The sequence below is a fragment of the Capra hircus genome, chromosome 16 (assembly GCF_001704415.2).
Source record: "Capra hircus breed San Clemente chromosome 16, ASM170441v1, whole genome shotgun sequence".
In the NCBI taxonomy this organism is placed as follows: Eukaryota; Metazoa; Chordata; class Mammalia; order Artiodactyla; family Bovidae; genus Capra; species Capra hircus.
The window spans coordinates 70,414,634-70,442,627 of NC_030823.1; the positions used below are offsets into that span (position 1 = coordinate 70,414,634).

The 27,994-nt window shown below is 47.3% G+C and overlaps 1 protein-coding gene across 1 annotated transcript; it reads left to right on the forward strand.

The window, feature by feature from the left end:
* Positions 14,630–27,106, forward strand: NEK2 (NIMA related kinase 2). The gene is made up of 8 exons (XM_005691024.3): positions 14,630–14,830; positions 16,033–16,250; positions 16,532–16,772; positions 19,416–19,498; positions 20,230–20,356; positions 21,343–21,562; positions 23,034–23,159; positions 26,205–27,106. Exons 1-8 carry the CDS (start codon positions 14,735–14,737, stop codon positions 26,429–26,431), a joined length of 1,338 nt encoding a protein of 445 aa, XP_005691081.1. The 5' UTR covers positions 14,630–14,734; the 3' UTR covers positions 26,432–27,106.

The following is a 27,994-nucleotide window of genomic DNA, read 5'->3' on the forward strand; positions in this document are numbered from 1 at the left end:
GTTGAAAGAGATCAATGTGCAAAGCAGGGACATAAAGGACACTGGTGAGGATGTTGGTGGGTCAGGATGTGGCCTGTGTCTCCAGCTCTCCCGAACGTGCTCCTCAGAACTTACATCATGAGAGTCTGTCTGCAGGAATGTGTCCTGCACATGTACTCTCTGGCCTGTCTGGTGGACAGGGACCCACGTCCATAAAAGTGCCATGGAATCATGGGAGAATCATGGAATCATGGGAAAATCATGGAATCATACATAGCCATGGAATCATGGCTTCATGAAGCTGGAGCAGAACTCAGAGACCCATGTCATGGAGCCTCTAACATCATGTGTAGAGGACTGAGGCCCAGAGAGGAGAAGAGATGGCCAAGGCCATGCAACTCACAACCAGCTGGGCAAGTCAGGACCGGGTGGCAGGCTCCCCAACTGCCCGCCCCTGGCCCTTCTCATCCTCCCCCAGCTCCTGTGTCTGCATCCCCTCCTTATGCCTGGAGAAGGGCTCTTCAGAAGCAGCCCCCTGCTTTGGCATCTGGCCTAAAGGCCCAGCCCTGTGAAGTTCACCTCCAAACAGGGAGGCTGTGTCCGCAAAGGCTTCCTGAGGAACATTTATGGCACAGGAGGAAAATGCCTGACAGCTAGGGACAGATTCTTCTCCAAGTCAAATCTGGGTGGGTAGGAGGAAAACTGGAAGTGAAGGGATGGGACAGTTCAGAGCAAACCACCCCCAGACCTGGTCAAGCACCTTCTGGAACACATCTGCTCCTCAGAGGTGGCTGTTTGCTGCTCTTGTTTCTGGAATGGAGTTGATGTTTCTATATTTGGATGCTGTGCCATCTCTAAGCCTCCCAAGGGTTTTGAGTTCCCTGGAGTCCCTTCTCTCATGACCCACTCCCCATCCCTCCCGCCAGAAGCCTGTGCCAGCCCAGCAATGTGAGGGCTGAGGCTCCTCCCACTTCAGAGCCTGGAGGGAAGGGCACCCTCCTCTGGTGACAGGCAGGTGGTGGACAGAAGGCCACTCTGAGGGCCGCAGGCTCTGCTAGAGGTCCTGGTTCCTGGATGCCCCTCAGAACTACCTGGGGGACTTTTCCAAGTCACCGAAGCCTGGTCCTCACCAGAGACCTGGATGCAGAATGGCTGAATTGTGGCCCTGACACTTTGTTTTTCCTTTTTAAATAATTCAATCAATCACAATTCAAGTTATCTTTTATTTTAGCCATGCTACAGCTTGTAGGATCTTAGTTCCCCATTATTTCGTTCAGTCACTAAGTCATGTCCAATTCTTTGCAACCCAGTGGACTGCAGCACGCCAGGCTCCCCTGTCCTTCACTATCTCCTGGAGCTTGCTCAAACTCATGTCCATTGACTCGGTGATGCCATCCAATCATCTCATCCTGTCTTCCTCTTCTCCTCCCGCCTTCAACCTTTCCCAGCATCAGGAAACTCATCTTTTCCAGTAAGCTGGCTCTTCACATCAGGTGGCCAAAGTATTGGAGCTTCCGCTTCAGCATCAGTCCTTAGTTCCCTGACCAGGAATCAAACCCAAGCCCTAGGCAATGAGAGCACAGAGTCCCAACCACTTGGACTCCCCAGGGATTTTTTACTTTTACTCCCTGGAACTTTTTACTTTAAAAAAAAAAAAATAAAGAACAAGCCACACAGGGCTTCTGACCTGTACCCAAGTTGAGAGCTGCAGGGTGTGGAGATCAGATATGCCAACCAGCGTTAAGGTGCCAACATTCGACGTTTTGAAATATGTGAGTTAGAGCAGGTTTGAGGTTGGTCCTCTAAGTCTCCTCTGGCTCACACTCTCAAGGAGAAAAGGCTGGTGGGGCAGCTCTGCCCACACCCTGAGCCTTCCCTGACAGCCTGGCCCTGATACCCGCTCACAGCCAGGATGCGCTGCACTCGATCTCCCACTTTATTCCTCCCCAAACCTCGGGCTCACCGCCAGTCTGAGACACCAAAGGAAATGTATCTTGAACGCAGACATCGTCTTCACTTTCTCAGCAGAGAAAGGCTGGAAGTCAGCAATCCCAAGCGGCCGCTCTTGGCTTTTAACCTGCCCGGGGATCCCCTAGGGACCGTGTTCCAGAGCAGGCTCTGGTTCTGAGGGTCTGGGGTGCGGCCTGAGAGTCTGCATTTCTAGTGAGCTCCCAGGGGAGGCTGTTGCTGCTGTCCAAGGACCACACTCGGGTCTACACCACTTACAAACAACACGGCTCTCGCCATGAATGGGTCTGGGTGCTTGCAAAGAGGACACACCATGGCCATGGCAAACAACCATCTTGGTTTGCCTGGGACTGAGGGAATCCCCAGGAAGTGAGACTCTCAGCGCTAAAATCTGACACTGTCCAGGGAAGCCAGGATGCTCGGTCACCCGCCTATAAGCCCACGTCCCCGGACAGTTAGTTTAGGTGAAGACCTGAAATAGACATGGAGGGGTGGTGGTCAAGAACACTTATGAAGTAACAAACAAGATATTATAAATTGTTTCCCTGTAGAAAAGGGACTTCTTTTTCATATCGTGTTAACCCCAATTTTTATTCTCTGAAAATTTTGTTTATAAAAGAATGTGCTGAGTCAGAGAATAAAACATTGTTTTATATGGGTCTAAATCTGAAATCCATAAATGCTGTTAAGTTAATTTAAAATTTTTAAAAATATGTTTCCTAGTTAAACCCAAGACATGACAACTCTACAGGAAAGCACTTGGTGGGGGGGAGTGGATTAAACTCATGGTCCCTGAGAAATGGGGGTTGGTCAGGGAGGGCTGAGCTCTGAGTTGTGATGGGACATGAAGACGTTGGAGAGTAACCCGCAGCCTGGGTGAGGGGAAGGCTTTTCACTCCTACATGAGTCAGCTTTGGTGGGTGTTGATTTTGCCTGATGCCATTCTGTCTCGTTTGTCAGGAGCTACAAGGCCATTAAAAATCATGTCCAAGCACGCTCCGGTGTATTTGTATTGAAAGCCTCCATCTAATTCTTAATAGCCACTGTCTTCCCCGCATGCCCAGAAATTGCCCTGGCCTCCCCGCCCAGATGGCTTCCAGAGAATGTCACACAGTGCAGAGGTCTGAGGGCCGTAGCCCAGGCGTGAGGGCCCTGAGGGTCTCCTGGAGACATGAGGCCTCACGAAAACTTGAACAGACCTGGGAAAGCTGGGAGGCTGCTCTGGGAAGGCTCTCACACCAAAACTACACACAGTGCTTTCAGCAACGCAGCCATTCTCTGGCCTCTGGGTTCTGATTCCTAGAATTCAGAGTGTGTGGGTTTGGAATACACTGTACTCTGGGCTGGGGCACAGAAAAGCTTCTTACAAAATATATTAAAATAAGTGCAGCTTTATTTCTTCAGCAGTGGTTAGGATATGAGCTTTGGAGTTGGGCAGGAATAAGGGCAAGGTCAGTTCTGGAGTTTTCTAGCAGTCTGACCTTGGCAAATTACTTAACCCCCAGACCCCTGGTTTCTTCATCTGTAAACAGAGTATTTGAGTATCTGGTCTTTGGGTTGTGGTGCCTGGTGCCTCGGCTGGCACGCAGTCAGTGCCCCAGAAGAGAAGCTATGTTATGGTCGCTGATATTGTCCCAGTTTCACAGAGCCCTGGAGAAGGAGCCGAGCAGGACCCCAGCTGGGCCTCCTTTAAGGAGCCACTCATCATTGGCACATAGTAACCGAAAGCTCCAAGATGCTGCCAAGTGGCTTGAAAAGATGTGTTAGAAATCCATGTCTGCTCAAGGAGATCCAAAATCTCAGTTCACAGAGCTTAGAGGTCAGGTGGGCTTATTTTTTCAAATAAATGGTTTGTTTCTGAAGAGTCCTCAACTGGCAGAAAAGTTGTAAAGCTGCTACAGAGACTTCGCACACACCCCACCCCCCGTGTCCCCGCTGCTAACATCTTGGCGTGCCATGGCTGGCACACAGAAAGAAGCAGCAGCACTGTGCCATCACAGCCTGAAGCCCACTCTGGATTCTGATTTCCGTGGGTTTGTTTTTTCTTTTAACCTAATGTCCCTTTTCTGTTCCAAGACGGCATCTAGGCTGCCACGGGACACTGAGTTGTCCTGGCCATGGCTCCTTGAGGTTCTCCGCTGGCGGTTTCTTAGACTCGCCTTGGTTTTGACGCCCTGACAGATCTGCACACTGAGGAGCTGCCTTTTACAAAGGAGGAAGCATGGGCCCAGGAGACGGCAGAGCTGCTTAAGGGACTGTATATAGAACTCTCTTCTCCATGGTCTTCTTGTCCGGGTGAGGTGCGCAGCAAACCCTTCCATCACCGCGAGCACAGAGGTCAGTTTCTGCTGGGCACTGGGACAGCCCAGGCTCTGTATTAACGTGCCACCCCGGCGAGTCAGTGGGTCTTGCTGGATGCCCTTGACTCCTCAGGACTCCTGGGTCCCCACGCCCTTCCCTGCCTGGCTGCTGTTCCTGTCCACCCCCAGCCCAGCCCGGGGCCCCTCCAGGCGCCTGCCAGGCCTCTCACATCACGGGGACGTGCGGAGGAGAGAGGAACCCACCTTCAGGCTAGGTCCCTGGGCAAACAGGCGGTGCTGACCAGCCTTGACCTGCACCCCTGGGGCCCTCTTTGTCTCCCAGGGAGCCCCGCACCGCCTCCCTGCTGGGCAGGGCTTGCTGGGGCCCAGCTGTCCAGTTTTTGTCTGTCTTCCCTTCTCCTGTGGTGAGACTGTGAGGAGACTGCAGCCTTTTCATTTATAGAAACAATCCTCATCCCCACCTGCATCCTTGCCTCTGTGTGGGGAAATGCCTACTCATGGTAGTCCGCCTGCCGTGCCAGGCTCGTGCCGACCCGACTTGTTCCCCTGCAGGCGCTAGTTCCAAGCAGAGTCCTTGCAGGAGTCATCTGTTTCCTAGGTGGTCCAGGGTGGAGGGGCTGGGATGGAGGAGCATCCTCAGAGATTCATGAGCCAGACCGCTAAGCATCTCTAGGGTGGGCACATTTCTGCTTTCTCTTTTTCAGATGAGAACCGGTATAGTGCCTGAGACATTAAGTAAGTAAGTAAGTGTTAGTCGCTCAGTCCTGTCTGACTCTGCGACTCCTTAGATTGTAGCCCGCCAGGCTCCTCTGTCCCTAAAATTGTCCAGGCAAGAATACTGGAGTGGGTTGCCATTGCCTTCTCCAGGAGATCTTCCTGACCCAGAGGTCGAACCTGCATCTCTTAACACTTCCTGCATTGGCAGGTGGGTACTTTACCACCAGCACTACGCTGGGAAGCCCATAAATATATATACATACATATGTATACATATATATATACACACATACATACATAGGTACATGTCTATATATATGTATACATAAGTATACGTACATACACACATACACATATATATATATAATTTCTCATAAAATCCAACAGAAGAACAATTCTGAGAGCATGCAGGAGTCTGAAGGTCACCAGAGGTCATGTGACAGATCTCCCCAGGGGAGCTTCCAGATGTTTCCTTTACACGAAGAGAGGAAGAGTGAGGTCTCACGTCGTGTCTCAGACCTGAGTGAGGCTAGTTCTGGAACTGGAGGCTTGTAGGGGAGGGAATAAAGTCTGAAGGGCCGAGGCCTCTCCTCTCCCCAGATCCCCTCCTCTCTGTGATATGAGGGCAGCCGAGGACGGGAAGAGAAGGGAACAGGAGAGAGAGACGAGGTAAGAGCAGCCAGAGGAGGCTGGCAGGCACCTGGGGGCCGTTCGCACCTGCTTATCCATGGGGAAGTGGATGTAAAACCACCCAGAAAACAGCCGTGTTTCGGCCTTGCTGCCCTGGCCTTGTCTTGAGAGCTATGAACTCAAATGCCCTTGAATGCAGGCTTGAGAACCCGCCCAAGGCGGGATGCCATCTGTGAGCAGGCAGAACAGAAGCCAGGGAGTGGGCCGCGCCAGCCAGGCGGGCGGGGTGGAGGGAGTGTAAAGTGCCGCTCAGGGAGCCTTGGCGGTGAGCAGAAAGTCTAGGTATTATGCTGTGCTCCAGGGCTCCACCCGGCAAGAGGATTGCACGAAAGACCCTGAGAGCCATCAGGGATGGCCTGGCCATCTGTCGCAGGGCAGACACTTCCTACATTATTTCATCCCCCACTCAGTGAAGCCCCGGGAGATCAGCAGGGTCACTGCTGAGGTCTCACCCAGCTTGCGTGCCTGGCCGGGGGTCTGCCTCGGGTCCGTGTGATTCAGGAGCAGACGCTCAGAGCCCCACATGGATGCTCACCTCTGTCTCCCACGGTTGCAGTAGGTGAGCTCCCCGGGTCCAGCGAGGGTGGGAAAGTCTGATCAGCAGGGAAAGGCCGGGCCTCGAGGCAAGGCTGTTTAGCCTCGAGGCAAGGCTGTTAAAACACAACCTGAAGCAGACGTTGGGTGTTTGCTGTTTGAAACCCTCTCCCTCTTAGGCGAGACCAGGCAAGCCTCACAAACGAGCCGTCAAGATCCTGAGTCCTGTGCTGGAGCCTACCCGGCCTTCAGTCTGTAGCTGCCACTCAGCACCCCGAGTCAGTTACTTAACATTTTTGTGCCTCCAGCTCCTCATTTGTAAATCCCCCGAGGGCACTTGGGAGATGGAGCGAGACCAGTTCACCAATGCCAGGCCTGGGCTCCGTGACGTCACTTGTCTCCACGGCTGTGGCTGCAGGCTCTCCTTTCTGCCTCTGCCCCGGGCATCCTCACTGAGGAAAGGCAGCGGCACAGAGGTGACTCTCCAGCTGGGCTTTGGTCAAGGATTAATGCAGAGGAGCAACCCAAATAGCCCAGGGCTTTTCCGGACTGAATCCAGACTCAAGTGTGCTGCTGATCCGAGGTACCTCGAAGCTCAGCGTGTGTCCTGGTGGTGGAACGGGCCCCAGCTGGTGCCTTTGAGTTCTGCCTCCAATAAGTCGAAATAGAAGATCCTCCCCTGATCTCTTTCCAGACCCTCCTCACTAAGCAAATGCAACCTCTCCCAGGGTCTCCGTGGGCTGGCATTCAGGTCTTGGTGGATGCCAACCTTGGCGGTGGCTGGCACCAGTTGGGAACCTGGGGCAGGTGTTTGTTGTGAAGAACAACAGGCCTCTCTGGGTGACATGTCCTGAGTGTGCTCTGTGACATCAGGGGAAGTCAGGCGGACAACTCTTGGTTTGAGTGACCAGATGGCTGGACAGCTGGTGTCACAGGAGCAGTGACAAGGAGGGTGGAGACGCCTCTGGGACGGGTCATCCTCCCAGGGCACAGGACCAAGGTGCAGAAGGGGCAGAAAGGCTGGGCCCACAGCTACTCTGGAAGGCCACCTAGGGCTGGCCACACACATGCTTCATCTACCCTCCCTCCCCATCTGCTCCAGCTGCAAACCCTGCAGACTGGTCTCTGCCCCACCTAACTTGCCAGTCTCTTAGGGAGGTCACCTTACTCTCCAAGAGGAAGGAATGGCAACCCTCTCTTGCCTGGAGAATCCCATGGACAGAGGAGTCTGGTGGGCTACAGTCCATGGGGTGGCAAAGAGTTGGACGTGACTGAAGTGACCGAGCATGCACGCACGCACTGTACTCTCCAAACGACCTAACCCAGTGTTTACATTTCTGCCCTTCCCTTACACGCTCTTTCTGCAACATCTGCACTCTCACATTCTTAAAACCATCTCTTCTATTGGAACTGGGGTTAGATACTGTCCCTATGTGGCCTCCTACTCTTTGCGCTTGTTTCTTGCTCTTCTTTGCTGATTTTTCTTTGTTTTTGTGCCGTGCGGTGCTGTGTTGTGCTAAGTCACTTTAGTCATGTCTGACTCTTTGCAACCCTAAGGACTGTAGCCCCACCAGGCTCCTCTGTCCATGGGATTCTCCAGGAAAGAATACTGGAATGGGTTGCCATGTTCTTCTCCAGCAGATCTGCCCGACCCAGGGATCGAACCCTTGTCTCCTGTGTCTCCTGCATTGGCAGGTGGATTCTTTACCACTCGCGCCACCTGGGAAGCCCTTCTTTCTTTTCAGCCCAGTGTAGCCTCCAGGCTGCCCTTCCATTGCTCTCTCCACTCTTGGGGCACATTCATCCCCACAGCTGGGCTCTCTCCCCAACAATCCTGCTCTCTGGTTCCTGCCTAAACCTCCCTGTTGAGACTCTATACCCAATTGCCCACTGGTCAGTGCCCCCCAGGCCTGTGGGCTCAACATGCCCTCGGTGCCCACCCCAGCCGGCTCCTCCTCTAGCACTGCATTCTGCAGCGGATGACACCAGCCTGCCTCTGGTCACTCAAGCCAGGAGCTGTCCGCCGGACTTCCCCTACATGTGGTTGCTCACCACACCTCATCTCCTCGACCTCTCCAGTGGTTCTAGACTCCTTCCTTCTTCTCCACTGCCTTCGTTCAGCTGGTATCATTTCCTCCTGGGCTGCGACCACACCCTCCCATACCATGTTCCCTCCCAGGTTCATCCTCTATCTCATTATTGGGGTGACCTTTCTAGAGCATGAGCTGGTGATGCTCAACTGCTCGAAGCTTCCACTGGGACTCCATCACCTTCAGAAGATCGCTTCAACTCCTGGGTCATCCTGTTCAGCGGTCTAACTGGCTGTCTCACAAAGTAATCACCAGCACCCTTGGGCTGACCAGCCTGCAGGCCCCTGCCTGCCTCCAGGTTTTTACCCACAGTCCCCTCTGTCCTAATTCTAACCCATCCTTTCGATGTAATTCAGGGGTCACCTCCGTTAGGAACATTTGCCCTGACCTGTACTTCTTGCTATTTATAAGAGCCTGTCTCCCCTTAGGCAAAGTTCTTTCAGAGCGATTACCACACCGAATAGGGATAACTGATTTACACCTGTCTCCTGAGCTCCAGGACTGATCTTCTATCTATGTCCAGCACTTCTCACTGTGTTGCTAATAAAAATCAAGAGTGAAGAGAGAGGATGCTGAGAAAGCTAAGGCAGACATAGCTACTTAATAAGAACTGTCACCTGGGGTCAAACCAAGAGCTAAGCAGTGTTCTGGCTCTGACGGAAGTTCTGGTGAATTATTAGGAGGAGAACGAATCATAGCTTCTGAAACTGGAAGGGTCAGTAAAGGTCCTCTAGTGTAATACTTCACAGAGAGGTGAAGAGCAATCCCGAGGTCCTGTTGTTGTTTAGCCACTAAGTCATGTTTAACTCTTCTGTGGCTCCATGGACTGTAACCCACCAGGCTCCTCTGTCCACAGGATTTTTCCAGGCAAGAATACTGGAGTGGGTTGACATTTCCTTCTCCAGGGGATCCTCCCGATCCAGGGATTGAACCCGTGTCTCCTGCACTGGCTGGCGGGTTCTTTACCACTCAGCCACCAGGAAAGCCCTCCCTTGTCATGCAGTTCATCAAAACAGACCTAGAGGAACCTGGGTTCCCAGACTTCGAGCCCACCGCTCCTGTAATTTCACCGTGCTGACACCTGAAGGGAAAATTAGGAGTGTTTTCTAAAAGGTCCTGAAGTCTCTTAAATATACATTATGGCTTCCCGTCTGTGATTCATTTTAACATTCTTCTTAACCAGTTTATATTATCAATATTCTTAGAGATTTGATAATACATATCGTGAATATACAAATGTCACTAAGCACGTAAAATTTGTGAATATCTGTGTCTGAAAGTTTATCCTTGTATTGAACAGACGTTAGCCTTCCCCTAACTTGCCTCTTTGGGTGTAAGCCCGACAATATCCCTCTTTAAAATGTGATAGAGCACAGAACAAACCACAATGTGGTTTCAGAGATAAATTTCCTCTCATCACGCTCTTCCATCAGCTGCCTGTCATTAAATTCAAAGCTGTCTCTTCTGTTCATTTGTTCTTCGTTTATATCAAGAAGCGAGTCACTATTAGGGTCAATCTCCATAACACTCATTCTTTCTTCTAGAACATGGTTATTTATTCAGTTCAATTCAGTCACTCAGTCACGTTCGACTCTTTGCGACCCCCTGGACTGCAGCACGCCAGGCTTCCCTGTCCATCACCAACTTCCAGAGCTTTCTCAAACTCGTGTCCATTGAGTCAGTGATGCCATCCAACCATCTCATCCTCTGTTGTCCCCTTCTCCTCCTGCCTTCAATCTTTCTCAGCATCAGGGTCTTTTCCAATGAGTCAGTTCTTTGCATCAGGTGGCCAAAGCATTAGAGTTTCAGCTTCAATATCAGTCCTTCCAATGAATATTCAGGACTGATTTCCTTTAGAATGGACTGGTTGGATTTCCTTACTGTCCAAAGGACTCTCAAGAGTCTTCTGCAACACCATAGTTCAAAAACATCAATTCTTCGGCGCTCAGCTGGTTATTTATTGATCACATACTATCCCACGCACCTTTCTTTAACATCTTTTAGTTTCTGCTCTTCCCAAACAAAGAACCCCCCTCTCTCTTTTTTTGATTTCTAGAAATCTTTATTAAGCACTTTAAAGAATTTCCATAATTCCTGACTTCAAATGGCTCCAAGTAATTGTGGAGACTCAGCGTACAGAACATCTTATCTGAGATCGGAAGTCTCTCCATGCAAATCTCAGAAAGTCCCCTCAGGACAGGCCTGGGGGTGGGCTGGTCCAGAGGCGCTGATGCCTCGTTTGTCATGCGGTGATTTACAGCCCTCTAGCGACTGAAGCGGGAGAAGGCAGTGGCACCCCACTCCAGGACTCTTAACTGGAAGATCCCATGGATGGAGGAGCCTGGTGGGCTGCAGTCCATGGGGTCGCTAAGAGTCGGACATGACCGAGCAACTTCACTTCCACTTTTCACTTTCACGCACTGGAGAAGGAAATGGCAACCCACTCCAGTGTTCTTGCCTGGAGAATCCCAGGGACAGAGGAGCCTGGTGGGCTGCTGTCTATGGGGTCACATAGAGTCGGGCACAACTGAAGCGACTTAGCAGCAGCAGCAGCAGCAGTGGGTCCTTATGCAACTTACAAAGGGATGCCGAGAGCAGTGGAGTATGATGGTTCATTTGTGCCTCCTTTCGCTAGTATTTTCTTTCAATGTAAGATGCCAATTCAGTGCTTACTACTGCCCAGGTATATTTTGGGTGCTGGAAATACTGCAGTAAACAAAACAAACAACAACACAATCATATACATTAGTTACTTAAGACAAAGAAGACAGTAAGTAGAACATATTTGAGGCAAAGTTCAAGAGTTTGATTCTGGACACATTAGTCTTCCCAGTAGCTTCTTTTAAAAATTAGTTGGTGTCTCTGGAAATACCTGTAGGATATTTGTGAGCAGAACACACATGATGTTAATAATTTTTATTTGAGATTCACCAAATTTAAATGAAAACTAACAACCATGAGCATATTTAGCAAAAAAAAAAAAAAAAAATGTGAAGACAGTGAATCAGACAGACCCTGGGCATAGCAGTCTGGTTATAGACAAGTTCAAGCTTGACCCCACCCTCATGGAGCTGGTCATCTCTTAGTTCTTTCAACATAATTTTCTCTATGTTAGTTTTTTTTTTGGTTTTATTTATTTTAGGCCAAGTTGTGTAGAATGTGGGATTAGTTCCCCAACCAGGGATCAAACTTGTGCGCCCTGCATTGGGAGCCTGGAATCCTAACCACTGGACTGCCAGGAAAGCCCCTGTTTTCTTAATTCTTAGCAGAATTTGGAATGATTGAATTTCTCTGCCTACTTTGGTATTTCTACTTTCTCCACCTCCAGGACTGCATGTCAGTCCCACAGCCGTGGCACCTTCAGCACCTGGAGGGGCCTTGATTTATATTTGTTGAAGGATAATTAGGTCTGATAATCATCAGATTAGGTAAGACAGATGTACACGAGAAGCCTGTAATTCAGACTATTATATGACACATTCTAAATGAGTAAAGAACACAGTTAGTTGTTCTTTTAGGAGATCTCTGTGCGTTGAAGGCAGCCAGGGAAGTTTTAAGGGAAGAAACTGGGCTTGAGCTGAGTCTGAAAGAATGGATAGGATATGAAGGAAGGAGGGAGGAAGCGATGGAAGAAGAGGCATTTCCTCTAAAGTCTTCCTGATCGCCCTTCACATGCTCTTCAGCCACCAATGTCTCTTTCTACTCGGTATCTAGTGGTCTCTGACCAAATGTTCTGCCCTTACTCCCACCCAATGGTATGGGTTAACCCTAGCCAGTTATTAGGGTTTGTCATGCCATACCTATATCACTCTTTATCATTTTTGTCTCTTTTTTAATGAACACCCAGCATAGAAATGCCTATCATTATATCTGGCACATAGAAAATACTCAATAAACATTTGTTGAATGAACATAAGTGCTTCAGAACCACTCTCCATATTCTTGGGATAGCTTTCCCCCCAGTATTTAGTTTCTGCCACAGGGTTGGAGGCTATTGAAACAAATTCTTACATGATTATTAATAAACTGCTTTCTTATATTTTCATTTAATAAAGATTTATTGCATGCTTCTTTTATTACAGGACTTATGCTATCTACAAGGAGCTTGGAGTTGAGCTACTGTGTGATCCATGTAAACAAATGATGATAAACAAGTTAAAGTGAATTTATGTACAAAGTGGTCTAAGAACACTGTAAATGGAGGAATTGCTTGTTTCAGGCTGCTAGGAAAAGAGTAAAGGGTACAGGAGAGAAAGGAGAGAACACTGGCATTGAGTCTTGAAAGACAACTTGTGCCCCTAGACAGACATCATCAGGGTAGGCAAGTTGCTAAGAGAATGGGATGGACAGTATTCCAGACAAATGGAGAAACAGGTGAAAAGGAGGTGGTAGGAGGGAACCGAGAAAGTGCGCTGGGTTTGGGGAACTGGGGCAAAGCAGGAGAGCATAACAACGGCCAGAGAGAAGGTTCAGGAGTGAATGCGAGGCAGGCCAGCAAAAGAATTCATGGATGTCAGTCTTTGCTAGTGCTCACGCTCAGTCACTTCAGCCGTGTCCAACTCTTTGCAACCCTATGGACTGAAGCCTGCCGGGCTCCTCTGTCCATGGGATTTTCCTGGCAAGAATGCTGAAGGGCGTTGCTGTGCCCTCCTCCAGGTGAACGTCCCAACCCAGGGATCAAACCTGTGTCTCCTGTATTGCCGGCAGATTCTTTATGGCTGAGCCACCGAGGAAGCCCACCAAACCTTTAAAAGGTACTAAAATTAAAAAATATAAAGCCAATTAACTCAGCCACGTGTGGCGCCTTACATAATTTTTGTAATGGAATGGTTCCATTCCCTTGAAGTAATACAACGCTCTTGAATATTACTTTAAAAAAATCTGGCTGGCAATTCCGATTATGTAATATTCAGTACATGTAATGAATTCCTCATTTTTAACATAAAGAGGATTGTAGTTCTTATTAATAGAAAATCAGTTTCCTTTTAATCCATGCTGAACAGATATTTAAAGAAAATTGACCTATTTGTGCATTGCCAAAGTATTAGCCTTCTTGTAGTGTATAAATTCCTCCATCCACCCCTTAGATAGAGGGCTCCAGGTGCAGTATCCCAAGTAAAAGTGGGACAATTCCAGCTGGTAGGGTGAGTTGAAAATGTTGGTTTTTGTGCGCACTCCGAAGAGGCTGCATTCAATAAAGTGTTTCAATTAATTATGTGCCTGGCACCTCAGATAATCTATTCAGAGTGCAAAGGTAGTCTTTTCTAACAACAACAACAAATTTTAACAGTCTTAAAGGTAAACCTGACTGTCTCTGCCTTACATTGTTGTTTAGTCACTAAGTTGTGTCCAACTCCTTTGTGACCCCATGGACTGTAGCCCACCAGGCCCCTCTGTCCATGAGATTTTCCAGGCAAGAATATTGTGGGCTGCCAGTTCCTTCTCCAGGGGATCTTCCCCACCCAGGGATCAAACCCGCATCTCCTGCATTGGCAGGCACATTGTTTTACCATCGAGCTAGCAGGTAAGCCCATCTCTATCTTATAGAACCACCATATTCTTCTGGGTCTTTCAAAACATCAAGGACTTCCATATTCCATTTTCCACCTAGAGATTTTGTACACGTTTGGTGTTCAAAAATATACTCTCTCTAGGATGGCTGCACCCTAAAGTCATGTGAAAACTTTAAATCATTACTATAAATATCCACTGTTTTTGCATTGAGTCCTCGCTTTTGGACCTAAAGCAAATACTATGACCTTTCTACCCTTCCGTTTCTTCATGGGAAATAACACTAATTCCTGTATTACAAACCAGACAATACATGTAAAGTGCTTGGCACAATCCCTCAGCACTGTCGGCCTCACTCCCGCACCCTTTACAGAGGGGCAGTACTTTTCACCTCTGCACTCAGCTTTCGCCCAGGATTTAGTATGCGACCGGGCCCGGGTTCAGGGGGCGGGAACCTGAGAGCGGAGGGCGCGTGCCGGAGAGTGAGAGGTCACAGTGCAAAGGTCAGAAGGCAGTCGGTTGAGGCTGTGCGCTAATAACTGAAGAAAGACCTCTGGACTTAGGTTGCCTCGGCAACCTCAGCCGGAGGAGGCACAAGGTGGCGGGGACCGCCCACTCCCTGCAGCTTTCGGTCCCCAGCCCACCTTGGGCTTTAGCTCCGCCCCTTTCTCCCTGGAGGTTGGCAGCGGAAGTCGACACAGACGCCGACGCGGTTGCCTAGCGATACCTTTTTCCCAAGATGCCCAGCGTGTTGTGTTCTTCTTAACCAATTAGAGAGGCGAAGGGGCCTTACCGCGAGCCAATAGGCTGCGAGGTCGGGGCCCGCGACGGTTAAACTGGGGCTGCAGATCGGGGCGGCGGAGCGTCGGGGCTGGAGCTCCGAGGAGACTATACGGCCCGCAGGCGTCCTGCGCGGGCCCCGCCATGCCGACTCGGGTGGAGGACTACGAGGTGCTGTACACCATTGGCACCGGCTCCTACGGCCGCTGCCAGAAGATCCGCAGGAAGAGCGACGGCAAGGTGAGCGCGGGCCTGGTCCCTGCCTCCGCCCCCAGGCCGCCCAGAGGAAGCAGGGAGCCTGGCGGTGTGCATCTGAAAAGCAGGGTGCTCAGAAGAGCCAGCCTTCTCCCCCAGATCTGTGTCTGTCTTGGGTCTCTGGAGGGATGGGAAGCCGCATCCTTTTTTTTTTAAATTTGTGAATCTGTCCCTTAATTCTTTGTTGTTGTTGTTCTGTCGCTCAGTCGTGTCCGACTCTACAACCTTGTGGACTGCAGCACGCCAGGCTTCCCTGCCTTTCACCAGCTCCCGGAGTTTGCCCAAGTTCATGTCCATTGAGTCGGTGATGCCTTCCAACCATCTCGTCCTCTGTCATCCTCTTCTCCTCCTGCCCTCAGTCTTTCCCAGCATCAGAGTCTTTTCCAGTGTCAGCTCTTAATCACGTGGCCAAAGTAAAACTAATAAAATGTGCCAAGTAGAATGTATGTATATATATATATGTATATTTTTTCTTCTCCTGTCTTTTTTCCATTCTCTTCCATTTTCTTCCCTTTTTCTGCTTTGACCTGCCATGGGCCTTCTGTTGGTGACTGGTAGCTGACTCCTGAGCTGTTTTTAGAGAAATGTAATTCTGTGTCATAACCATCAGAACCTAGAACTTTTATGTCTTGTAGTCAGAATTCATTTAGTTCAGTTCAGTTCAGTTCAGTGGCTCAGTCGTGTCCGACTCTTTGCGACCCCATGAATCGCAGCTAGCCAGGCCTCCCTGTCCATCACCAACTCATTATTCCGATTGTTAGATTCATATCTCCCAAGGTGTGTGGGTAGACCCACACAGAAAAAAAATAATGGAAAGGAAGTTAGTTCAGATGGAAGGGTCTTTACTAAGTTCTCTTACCCTAGAAATCTTGACTAGTTGGAATGGTCGGGGACTTCAATCACCTCTGCTCCAGCTTTGACTAGAGTACCTTCTGCCAACCTCCCACTAGGCATTGAGGGCAGGGGGTTGGGGGCGGCCTAACCTCCCTCATCACCCTCTGTTGCATCATTCACTGCTTAAAAATTAGGGGAAGGTTATGGAAATAAACTCAGGGGTCCTCAGTTCATTAAACTAAATTAGATAGTGACTGTATGATCTGTTTATTAGATAAGTAACTTTTTTTTTTTAATTTGAAAAATTTGGAGTTATAATGAGTTCATTTATACCTTGGAAATTTTTATTTCAGATATTAGTTTGGAAAGAACTTGACTATGGCTCCATGACAGAAACTGAGAAACAAATGCTTGTTTCTGAAGTGAATTTGCTTCGGGAGCTGAAACATCCAAACATTGTCCGCTACTATGATAGAATTATTGACCGGACCAACACGACCCTGTACATTGTCATGGAATGCTGCGAAGGAGGAGACCTGGCTGGTGTGATTTCAAAGGGAACCAAGGAAAGGTAAGATAAATTCATCTCTTAAATGGGCCTAGTTTTGTTTCTGGAAACATCCTGTATTAGGATCAGGGACAGAGTACTTAGTAACGGGCAAGAGTCTTCTTGTGTTTGTTCAGTGGGTCCACAGTACTTTAGAAAATCCCTGGTAAGTCAACACTTGAATTTCATATCCAAATAATTTACTTCCCTATGTGTATACTTAGAAAACTAGATAATTCACATCCTGTCATCTTTGTAATGGTTTCATTCAGCAGATACTTGCTACATAACTGCTTTGATTTCAGACAATACTTAGATGAAGAGTTTGTTCTTCGTGTGATGGCTCAGTTGACTCTGGCCCTAAAGGAATGTCACAGACGAAGTGATGGCGGCCACACTGTGCTGCATCGGGATCTGAAACCAGCCAATGTCTTTCTGGATGGCAAGCAGAACGTTAAGCTTGGAGACTTTGGGCTAGCTAGAATATTAAACCACGATACAAGTTTTGCGAAAACATTTGTTGGCACACCTTATTACATGTCTCCTGTAAGTATTTCAAAATGTATATACTTTTAAAACATCTTAATGCTAAGCATTCAAGCAAGGAAATTGAGCTTTTTGTTTATTTCTTTGTTTAGTAATATCTAATAGCCAAGAATTAATAATACTGTTTTATTTTAATTGATAATTTTCAAATGGACCGTCAGACCATTAAAAGAGTATTATTTTTTGTTTTGATGTGGACCATTTTTAAAGTCTTTATTGAATGTGTTACAGTATTGCTTCTGTTGTTTATGCTTTGTTTTTTTGGCCACAAGGCATGTGGGATCTTAGCTCCCCAACCAGGGAGCAAACCTGCACTCCCTGCATTGGAAGGCGAAGTCTTAACTACTGGACCCCCAGGGAAGTCCCACCACCAGACCGCTAAACTCCTATATCAGCAATGCAAGTCAGACTTTCACTGAATGGCTGCCACGTGCTAAGCTTGGGGATCATAGAGATGAAATAGGTTTTGTCTCTGCCCTTAAGTACAGTACTTCCAAAGTGCCATAGGTCCTGGACACCAGCTTGTTCTCAGCTGGAGTGATAATTTAAAATGCAGAGTCCTGGGCTCCAGTCCAGGGACTTAGGACCTCTGGACTGGTCTTTGCACTCAACTTTTTGTTTTTTTGTCCCCCACCTTTTTATTTTGGACTCTGTATTTTAACAGACTCCCTAGATGATTCTTGTGTGTGGAGATTCAGGGCCCAGGAGGCATATTTTTGCAGTGTTAACCTTTAGTATTTGTTCTTTTTTGTTGTTGTTGCCTTTTCTTACTGCGGAGGTACTGTTTCCACCCACTACAGGTTTCCTCTATTGCTGGATATTTTGTTTCCAAAATGTCTCACCATTCTAAGGAGGACTGCTATGTATATCTTTGTAGGAATTATTCTTTCTTCCTCTTTGATTATTTCCTTGGTGTATAGCTCTCAAAATGAAATTGCTGGGTGAAAGGGTATGAATTATGTGTGGCTCTCTAGTGACTTTTGGGACTTTGCTGGTAGCTCATTTGGTAAAGAATCCACCTGCAATGCAGGAGACCCTGGTTCAGTTCCTGGGTTGGGAAGTTCCCATGGAGAAGGGATAGGTTACCCACTCCAGTATTCTTGGGCTTCCCTGGTGACTCAGACAATAAAGAATCTGCCTCCAATGCAGGAGACATGGGTTTGATCCCTGGTTTGGGAAGATCCCGCTGGAGGAGGGCATGGCAACCCACTCCAGTATTCTTGCCTGGAGAATCTCCATGGACAGAGGAGCCTGGTGGGCTACAGACCATTGGATCACAAAGAGATGGACACAACTAAGTGACTAAGCATAGCACGGTAACTTTTAAAAAACTTGAATCAATAAGTGATAGCACCAATCAATGTGTTAAATACAAAAGATGAACAGAATAAAGATGGAGAGAGATTTATTTTTTTAGCAGTTCACAAATGCTTCCAGATTTTGTAAATCTTTTTGTTAAGCAATCTGACTATAGTATACAGTTTTATAAATTAATGACTTTGTTTTTGACTAAGATCTGATAAGGCCAGAACAGTGTCATTTTCTCACTGGATCAGATTCCAAATAGAAGCCAAGGAAAATTATCCAGGGGTGGTGGTTGGAAAATTTGAAACCTGTGCAGTTCTTTTCTTCCTGCTCCCTCCTGTCCCTGTAATTAGGTCAGTTGAGCCTTCCCTATGGGATTGATTGCCAGGAGGTGGTGCCAGACTCACCTGTTGGACAGTGCTTGCCTCCGTGTCCTCAGCTGAAAATAAGAGCCATGGTGGACTGTTGTTAAGAAAGGCAGGTAGTTAAATAGGCAATAGTTAGTACTGTGGTATATACAGTGGACTAAGGGAAAAAGTACATAAATGGGTGAGTCAATTAACCTTTAATGTCTATATCCATTTAAATGTGAGCTAGATGTTATCTTAGACTTCTCTCTGGTTCTTTGAAATAGAGTTTCTAGATTATGAATTCCTTGAGGTAAAGAGGTCTCATGTTCACCTTTGAGTTTCCCGTGCCTTGCCTGTAGTAACACAGTAAATGTTTGTGAATGAAAAATAGGTGAAAGGATTATATATGACAGAGTGTATTAGGATAAGATCATTGCCTTTTTTTCATTATCAATTTAAAGATAGAGTACCATCTTATGATGTAAGACCTACTGTAAGAGAAATCAGCCTTTTGTATTTGAAACTTTTGTTATAGATATGATATATTTATAATATAAAATTTTTTCTTTTTTTTTGAGTGACTGTTATTAAACTTTAAGGTTTCATCTTTGTCCCAGGAGTAATTTTATAAGTTTTAAAGCAAACTTAAAACAAAATTATTTTATTGAAGTATATAGTTGATGTGTTAATTTCTGCCATGCAACAAGATGATTCGGTTTTGTACATATACACAGACACACACACATTCTTTATGTTCTTTTCCATTATGGTTTGTTACAGGTTCTTGACTGTAGATCCCTGTGCTATGGAGTAGGACCTTGTTTTTTTATCCATCCTGTATATAATAGTTTGCATCTGCTGATCCCAAACTCCCGGTCCTTCCCTTCCCCTGCTTCCCTTCTGGCAATTACAAGTATGTTCTCTGTGTCTGTGAGTCTGTTTTAAAACAAAGTAAACTTTAATCTTCTCTTTTCTTTCCCTACTAAAGGAACAAATGAATCGCATGTCGTACAACGAGAAGTCGGATATCTGGTCACTGGGTTGTTTGCTGTATGAATTATGTGCGTTAATGTAAGTATGGTGAAGACGGGATTCTAGTCCAAAGTATAGGCTTAGGTCTGTCACCTGTCACTGGGTTCAGCTTTTGGAGCATCCATGCACTTTCAAGTCTGAAAGAGTCATACCTTGGATTAAAATTAAGGTAGATGGGCAGGTTAAAAAACGAGTTGCAAGTTAATAGCATAACCCCTGAGGCTGAATCTAGACTTCTCAAGCTTGTAACCTGGTTAGGTGCCTCCCTGTCAGACTGAGTGTAGCTCACAGGGCGAGCACGTAGGTCAGGCCCCTGGAAGAAAGGAAATGAAGATCTAGAGGAGCGGTCTGACAGGACGGAACCCTGCTTCTTTCCCTTTTTTCTGTCCCTTTTTTTTCCATTCTAAACTCTTCTGTAGAGCAGGGGTTCTCAAGCAGGGAAGGGAAATTTTACCCCCTCAGTTTTGCTTCCCGTGGGATACTTGACAATGTCTGGAGACATTTTAGTTGTCATGGCTAGGGGTAGCTACTGATATCTAAGGGACAGGGATCAGCGTGCTGCAAGCATAATAAGGATGAACAGGACAAGAGCCCGTACCAGAGCTATATAGCTCCAAGTGTCAGAAGTGCCAAGGGTGGGAAACTCAGCTACAGAAGAAGGCCCCAGAGGCAGAAGCATAAATACAAACTGGACCTTAAACTCTGCTTTTGATTTGCTTCTCCTTATATATTTTCATTTTCACATTAAAAATTTATTTTTTTCTCTTCAGGCCTCCATTTACAGCTTTCAACCAGAAGGAACTAGCTGGGAAGATCAGAGAGGGCAAATTCAGGCGAATTCCATATCGTTACTCTGATGAATTAAATGACATTATTACGAGGATGTTAAATTTAAAGGTAAAGTTTATAAGATGACATGTTTCCATCCTCAGTTAAATTTTGCAGCATGTGCTGTTGTGGAGCAGTGAGACTGAAGAAACGTTAAATAGATTTCCTTAGCTGATAAATCTGCTCTGTTAACACAAGTGAAAACATATATCCTTGGCGCATTGCTGGCTGCCCGTCTCTGCTCTCTTTATGTCTCCTCCCACGCTCTGCCCTGCTTGTAGCAGTAAGGATTGAGAGCATCAGTCACCTTGTCCTTGCCTACCTCAGCGCAGCAGATGGTGCAGGAAGGGGCCAGAAATAATAAGATCTTATTACTCTGCTCTAACTCGGAGAGATTAGAGACCATGAGAGATGGGAATGGTGGGGCGGGGAGGGCTAAAAGAGCAGAAGGGAAATGACTCAAAGAGACTATATAGAACAAACCTGGCGGTGGGGTGGGGGGATCAGCCTGCTGTAAGAACAGAGGTACATGCTGTGGGAGTTCAAACAGAAGGATACAAGTGAAGTAACGGGATCGGAGGTCAGGGAGAGAGTGTCCTGCTTAATATGGTTTAGAGACGCAAGGGCAGAGGGTGCCCCCAAGCGGACCCTGGCAGTGCTACCCAGCCCAGCACAGGGGCTGAGCCTAAAGGGGAGCAAAGGTAAGTTAAAATCTGCATCGATTTGTGGACCCAGAGCCTCCTGAGTTAAAGCCACCAGTGAACTTACTTTTCAGGTGTTTAAGACCCCATGTGGGGAGGGGCAGTGGGCAAAATGGGTGAAGGGGGTCAGTTGCATGGTGATGGATGGTAGCTGGAATTGTGTCAGGGATCTCTGTGGTGTTCATAGATATTGAACTGTGACACTGCACACCTGATGAAAAAAAAAGAGCCACCTGTAAAGGAGCCTTTTCTTTTGCTTTGGCATATATGCTGTTTTAAATGTCACTGCTCTTTCAGGATAAGTAGTCCGTCCATTATGAAGTCTGCTTGCAACACCGAGTCTTTTTCCCCTAGGATTACCATCGACCTTCTGTTGAAGAAATTCTTGAGAATCCTTTGATAGCAGACTTGGTTGCCGAAGAGCAAAGGAGAAATCCTGAGAGGAGAGGGCGGCGATTAGGAGAACCAGAAAAGCTGCAGGACTCCAGCCCTGTGCTGAGTGAGCTGAAACTGAAGGAAATACAGTTGCAGGAGCGGGAGGCAGCCCTCAAGGCCAGGGAAGAAAGCCTGGAGCGTAAGTCTGGGGGGTGGGGTGAGGGGCGAAGCCCAGTGCAGGGATGAAAGCCTGGAGCGTAAGTCTGGGGGGCGGGGTGAGGGGCGAAGCCCAGCGCTCCTGGAGGCTGATCCTAGTGTGTGAGCGTCTGCCTGAACGGAGGGTCTCACGTCTGTCCTTGCAGGGCGTTTTTATAAATACTCGCACAGACAAAATGCCTGTATCAGGCTTGTGGCTCCTCCATGCTGAGCCTCTTTCTCCGAGATCAGCCGCTGTCACCATGTTGTTGGGCCCTAACCGTGACAGCCCAGCACAGGGGTCATCACCCCATACTCTAGAGTCACTGTTTTCTTTTATTCCTTAACATACGGGCCCTAAGGTTTCCCGTCGTAAAGAATCTCTTAGAATTCACCACCTTCCAGAGTCAAAGCCATCGCTTCTCCCTTCTGACACGACGCTGCAGCACGGCCCGGCTCTAAAATTGCACCGTGTGTAAGACGATACGTGTTCAGGTCGTTTCGTAGAGGCTGCGGATACAAGATGTTTAAATCCTCTGATGGGTATTGACGGACACAGGAGTTTTTGATGTTGAGTCTGTTGATGCCTCTGAAGTGAGAGCTGCTAGCCAGGTGTAGGGGTTCCACAGGGCGGCCTCAATAGTGGGGCTCTGCCTTTTGACACGGAGAGGAGAGAGACCGTGAGTCTCCTCCACCCTGGTGCCCCACCCGCTCGCACTTCTGCAGCTTTACGCCAATGCACATTCACTTATGAATGTACTTATGTTTAATTTTCAATGTACTTCTAAAGGATGCAAATGCATTAGTTAATGTTTTACTTCCTAATGATAATCATCGGGGACTGTTAGATACACTCTCTGTAGGAGGAACAGCTTGTGCTTGCCTGAAAATCTTAGTCTCTTCTGTTAAAGGCATTCTTTTGAAAGAACCCACAAAAAACAAGCGAAAACTTTTTTTTTTTAACTTGCCTCAGTGTTCTGTTATTTCATGTAGCAGCTGAAATCTACACTCTAAACGCTGGGCCATGAAAAAATAATAGCCTTCGTTACTGATCCAAAGAAGTAGCACCTCACTGTGCTATGGTTTTTTCCGTTCTCTTTGGGTGCTGTTGTTCACTCCGAGGGAGGGGGTTTGGGCCGAGTAACGCCCGGAGAGTGAACTGTCGGCCCTTCCCAGGGGCGAGCAGGATGGCAGGAGCTCTCTGCTCCCCCCGTGAGTTATTCCCACACATCATGACCGAACGTTGAAGCTGACTTTGTCCTTGTGCTTTAGCTGGTCCGTAGGAGGGAACCTGAGACAACACACTGACACACTGGGTTGTGACGCAGGGACCGTCCAGTTGACTGGTGTGTCTCATCGGCGGCCAGGTGCCAGCCTCGCGATAAGGAAGAGCAGTAAGGTAACCAGACGTGAATCATTTACATCCAGAGCCGCTTGTTCATTTCTGTCTGTTTTGTTCCATTCCCTTTTTAAAGAGAAAGAGCGTGAGCTTTGTGTCCGTGAGAGGCTGGCGGAGAACAAGCTGGCCAGAGCGGAAGGTCTGCTGAAGAATTACAGCCTGCTGAAGGAGCAGAAGTTCCTGTCTCTGGTGGGCGGCCCAGGTATGAGAGCCAGCTCTGGGCAGGAGCTGCTGCCCGCGTTAGCTTTCCAGAGTCCTGAGCTGTGAGATGGACTCGGTTGGGTGGATGTGGCTCAGTGGAGGTAAGGACTCTGCTCTTGCCGTGGCTGACTCTCTGGGATCAGAGACGTAAGGCTGTGCGTGGGGATGAGTTCGTCTTCAGTTTTGTTCGCTTTGTCAAACCACATGTGCAGTATTTGATATTTATTATTAAAAATTAGGTCATAAAAAATTGCTGTGCCTTTCAGGTTTTTCTCCAGGTATATTATCAGAATTCTACATTTCTCTCCCTTTTCAAGTGAAAATCCCAGCATTTTACTATCGCCGCATGACCAACTAACACTTGCCAGATCCTTCACAGAAACCATGGCTTAAAAGGTGTGACAGACCAACTGTAGAACGGGCCGTCACTTTTGGCTCTTTGCTAAGACCCGTTCCAGTTACATGCATATGTCAAAATGTGATTGTTTAATATCTACATAGGCTCTGTAATAAGCAAGGGAAATAAATGAAACTAGTGATGGAAGTATCTTTTTTCTCAGTACGACTACCTACTATTTCAGTATTTTTGTAATATTTATTTCAACTTTTCTTAGATTCTGCACTGCCATCCATAAAGACAAACTAGACATAAGTCATGATAGAATGAGGAATAATTTTTATCTGGGTGAGTTTCATGCATCAGGTCCATTGCTGAGAATTATTGAAGGCCCTGTTGGGGACGGCTCTTCCAGTTAAAGAGTTTATTTCCGTCTTTCCCTGAGAGTCTTTGAGCGGAGGGTGAGAAGTCCTGGAGAGGAACGCTGTGTTTCACTTTGTAGGGTATGTAGGTAGAAGAATTCACCTGTGTGCAAGTCATGGCAAAGACTTAAAGTGAGCTGTGAGGATGCAGTTTCCAGTGTGGGTCGGAGATATTTTGAAGAACTGAACTTGTCAGAACCTAAGAAAAGCATTGACTTAGTGGACATGAGTTTGAGCAAGCTCTAGGAGATGGTGAAGGACAGGGAATCCTGGCGGGCTGCAGTCCTTGGGGTCATAAAGAGGTGGACATGACTGAGCGGCTGAACACCAACAAGAAAAGCAGCAAAGCAGTGGGGAGAGGGCGCCCTGGTGAGCCCAGGACAGTGGCAGTGCCCCCTCCTCATCCTCAGGCTCTGGAATTCAGCTGTGAGAAAACTAAGCTGAGGTCATCACAGTTAGCAATAGCATCTTTTGAAAGTGCTCCTTAGTCTATTTAGTGAATGCTAATTCTTTTTCTTCTTCTATTTAAGGAAATACTAATTCATTTTCTAAACACTTTTCTTTCTTCTGAAACTATTCCATTAGGATTTACAGTTTACACTGTTGCTCTCAAATGGGTAGCTATTTGTGTTGATAAAGGTGGGTCTATTTGAAACCATGGAGTTGAGGCCTAAAAACAATCTCCTAATGCTTTGTGGAGAAAGAGTGTGTGAAATAGGAAGTCAGGACAGTCAAAGCGCAGCATTTCTCTGTGTAGCCTGTTCCTCTCTTGGGACCTCTCCATGCCTGTGGTCTGGAATGTTCTCCAGATAGTCACGTGGCTTTTCCCCTCCTCTCTGTCCTCGTGTCCCTGCTCAGAAGTCACCTTATTATGAGGCTTCCTCGCTGCAAACACCCCCAGACCCTCTGCCTCCCTTCCCCCCGCCACAGCACACGTACCACCCTCAAATACTCGTATGGACTTGTTTATCTGTAGATGCTATCTCCTGCTTCCACAGTAGGGCCTTTGTTTGGTCCACAATGGCCCATAGGGTAAGCTCAGTAAATATTTGAACGTATTTCCTTTAAATGAATACAAAGGAGAAACAAAAGTTTCTGGAATTCAAACCTGCCGGTTCCCAACCCCCAGATAATCCTGTTAGTTCCTAATAGTGTAGCCACTTTAAGTAAATTGTTTTTCTTCCCATTAAAAGTACACATTTTCCACTTTCTGTTCACTTGCTTTACTTTTATTGTGCTGAATTTGCTTAGGTTCTTTTTGAAACAAGTTTCTGGTGAGTTAAACATTTTAAAATGTATTCTTAAGTATTTAGCCAAAGCTGTAGGTGCTTGCTATAAAAAAGATCTTCTGCTTCCATACTTACCTGGAAGTAGTGTGTTCCAGGTAGAATGGCACTTGTTTTGAAGGACAGAGATAAATAACATTGATTTCAGAAGGTTTATATTGTGGCCCACAGTCTTCAGTGCGTTTAACCTTAAGAGGCAGGTTGATAAGAGAGTGAAGCATACGTTCCTTGATTTTTGACTAAAGATTAGAAGGCCAGTCGACTTCTGCCAGCCACAGCCCCTGACCTATTAAACAAGAAACAACAGGTCCAAACAGAGCCACCTGCTCAGTTGTGTCCAGCTCTGCAAACCCATGGCCTGTAGCCCACCAGGCTCCTCTGTCCATGAAACTTTTTTTCTAGGCAAGAATACTGGAGTGAGGTACTGTTTCCTCCTCTGACCCAGGGATCGAACCCACATCTCCTGTCTCCCCTGCACGGCAGGCAGCCCATCCAAAGTGGAGTCACTTGTTACCAACCATCATCAAATCAAGACTCAGTGCTTAATTTCATCACAGTTTCAGCCTCTCCCAGGAATGGAATCTTAAACTAGTCAACCTGGAATTACCTGGTCAGCACGAGTGAGGTCATCTGCCTAATAGATCCCTGCTGTCCCCTAAAGGAAAGTGATCTTGCCACAGGCAGGCCCCTCTCCACTGGTATTACTTCATCACCCTGCCCCCTCCTGCCTATAAAAGGCTTTCATTTTGTACAGTTCCTTGGAGCCTTTCTATGTGCTGGATGCAATGCCACCCCAGTCATGAGTCGTTAAATAAAGCCAGTAAGGTCTTTAACACTCAGTTGGATGCTGCTTAGCATTCCTGTCCCAGAGAGAATGACAGGTACCCAGGTTTCACATGGGAACTGAGAGAGTCAATATGTTCAATAAGTTTGGTCAAGTGTGGAGGAGCCGAATGCCTGTTCACGTAACTCAAACCGCTTTTTCTTTTTTCTTTCTGAAGAACTGTTTGATCTCCCATCGTCGATTGTGAAGAAGAAGGTTCACTTCAGTGGGGAGAGTAAAGAGAACGTCATGCGGGGTGAGAATTCTGAGAGTCAGCTCACCTCCAAGTCCAAGTGCAAGGACCTGAAAAAAAGGCTTCACGCTGCTCAGCTTCGCGCTCAAGCCCTGTCGGACGTTGAGAAGACTTACCAGCTGAAAAGCAGGCAGATCCTGGGCATGCGCTAGCCGGGCCAGAGACACAGACCTGTGCAGAGTGCTTCACGTCGCTGGCGCTTTCTAGATGAAAAACTGACTGCTGTAACCCGTTTCTGTGGTTCTGAGAGCCACACTTTTTGTAGAATTGGCAGGATATTGGGGTATTAATCCTGCAGTCCTCCAGCACCAGTTGTACCAAAGTCCACACCTTTCATTTTTCTTCCTTTTGTAATGAACACTTCATAGAAAGAATAACACTTTCTTGGCCGGTTGGGCTTTTAATCCTGTGTGTGATTACTACTGGAACATGAAATGTTATATTCTAAATATAGGGGGATGGGGAATACTATTAGGAAAAGATACTGACTCAGGAGCAGTGCGTACTGAGACATTTTAAGGGACTGAATGGTGTGCTTACAGCTGTCATGTCTAGAAGTTTTAAATGTTTTAGAAGTTTTAATAAAAGTCTGAGGTTTTAAATGTTCTTAGCTTAGAGAAAACCTAACTGGATTATAGATTGGTCACTAAAACCTTGACATCTTGCTTATAAATACCCACTACTCTGTGGGAGGCTAGGGAAGAGAATGTGATGTTCCCAAGAGCCGTACAGTGGTGTCTTTTTTTTTTCTTCTTTTTAGCAGTATGTGAGCTTTCATTTGTCCACCTCTTTCTCACTAAATAAAAGAATTCGTTAGTTTTTCTATATCCAGTGTCTCTTTTATAGGTTGATCGTAGTTGCAGAGAATCTAATATGGCTTGCAGGCACGGGAAGCAAGGGCAGGGAATATGGTCCCGAGGGCCGTGTGGTCACTTGGCAACTGGTTGTCCATGCAAGTGGGTGGTCCTCACCAGGGCAGTGCGAGGCCTGGAGGTATTTGCAGTGTCGTGGTTGGAGGGAGGCTGTTGCTAAACACCCTGCGTCCCCACGGAATGGTCCCCACAGCTGAATGTCAGAGCACCACTCCTGAGATACCTGACCTCAGCGAACACTTGGAATCATTTCGGTTCAGTTGCTCAGTTGTGTCCGACTCTGCGACCCCATGAATCGCAGCACGCCAGGCCTCCCTGTCCATCACCAACTCCCGGAGTTCACGCAGACTCACATCCATCGAGTCAGTGATGCCATCCAGCCATCTCATCCTCTGTCGTCCCCTTCTCCTGCCCACAATCCCTCCAAGCATCAGGGGCTTTTCCAATGACTCAACTCTTTGCATGAGGTGGCCAAAGTACTGGAGTTTCAGCTTTAGCATCATTCCTTCCAAAGATATCCCAGGGTTGATCTCCTTCAGAATGGACTGGTTGGATCTCCTTGCAGTCCAAGGGACTCTTGAGAGTCTTCTCCAACACCACAGTTCAAAAGCATCAATTCTTTGGCACTCAGCCTTCTTCACAGTCCAACTCTTATATCCATATATAACCACTGGAAAAACCATAGCCTTGACTAGATGGACCTTTGTTGGCAAAGTAATGTCTCTGCTTTTCAACATGCTATCTGGGTTGGTCATATCCCCCGCCAAAACTCATTTTGGTCTTGATGGGTTTTTTGTTACTTTTAAAGCTCTGACTTGAAAGATGAATTAGCAGTCCTTGCTG

Bases quoted from the DNA above. Each gene is read 5' to 3' on its own strand.
- NEK2 (XM_005691024.3), top strand. From the start codon at position 14,735: ATGCCGACTCGGGTGGAGGACTACGAGGTGCTGTACACCATTGGCACC. The intron at 14,831-16,032 runs GTGAGCGCGGGC...TTTTTATTTCAG, and splicing joins GCAGGAAGAGCGACGGCAAG to ATATTAGTTTGGAAAGAACT. The intron at 19,499-20,229 runs GTAAGTATGGTG...TTTTCTCTTCAG, and splicing joins TATGAATTATGTGCGTTAAT to GCCTCCATTTACAGCTTTCA.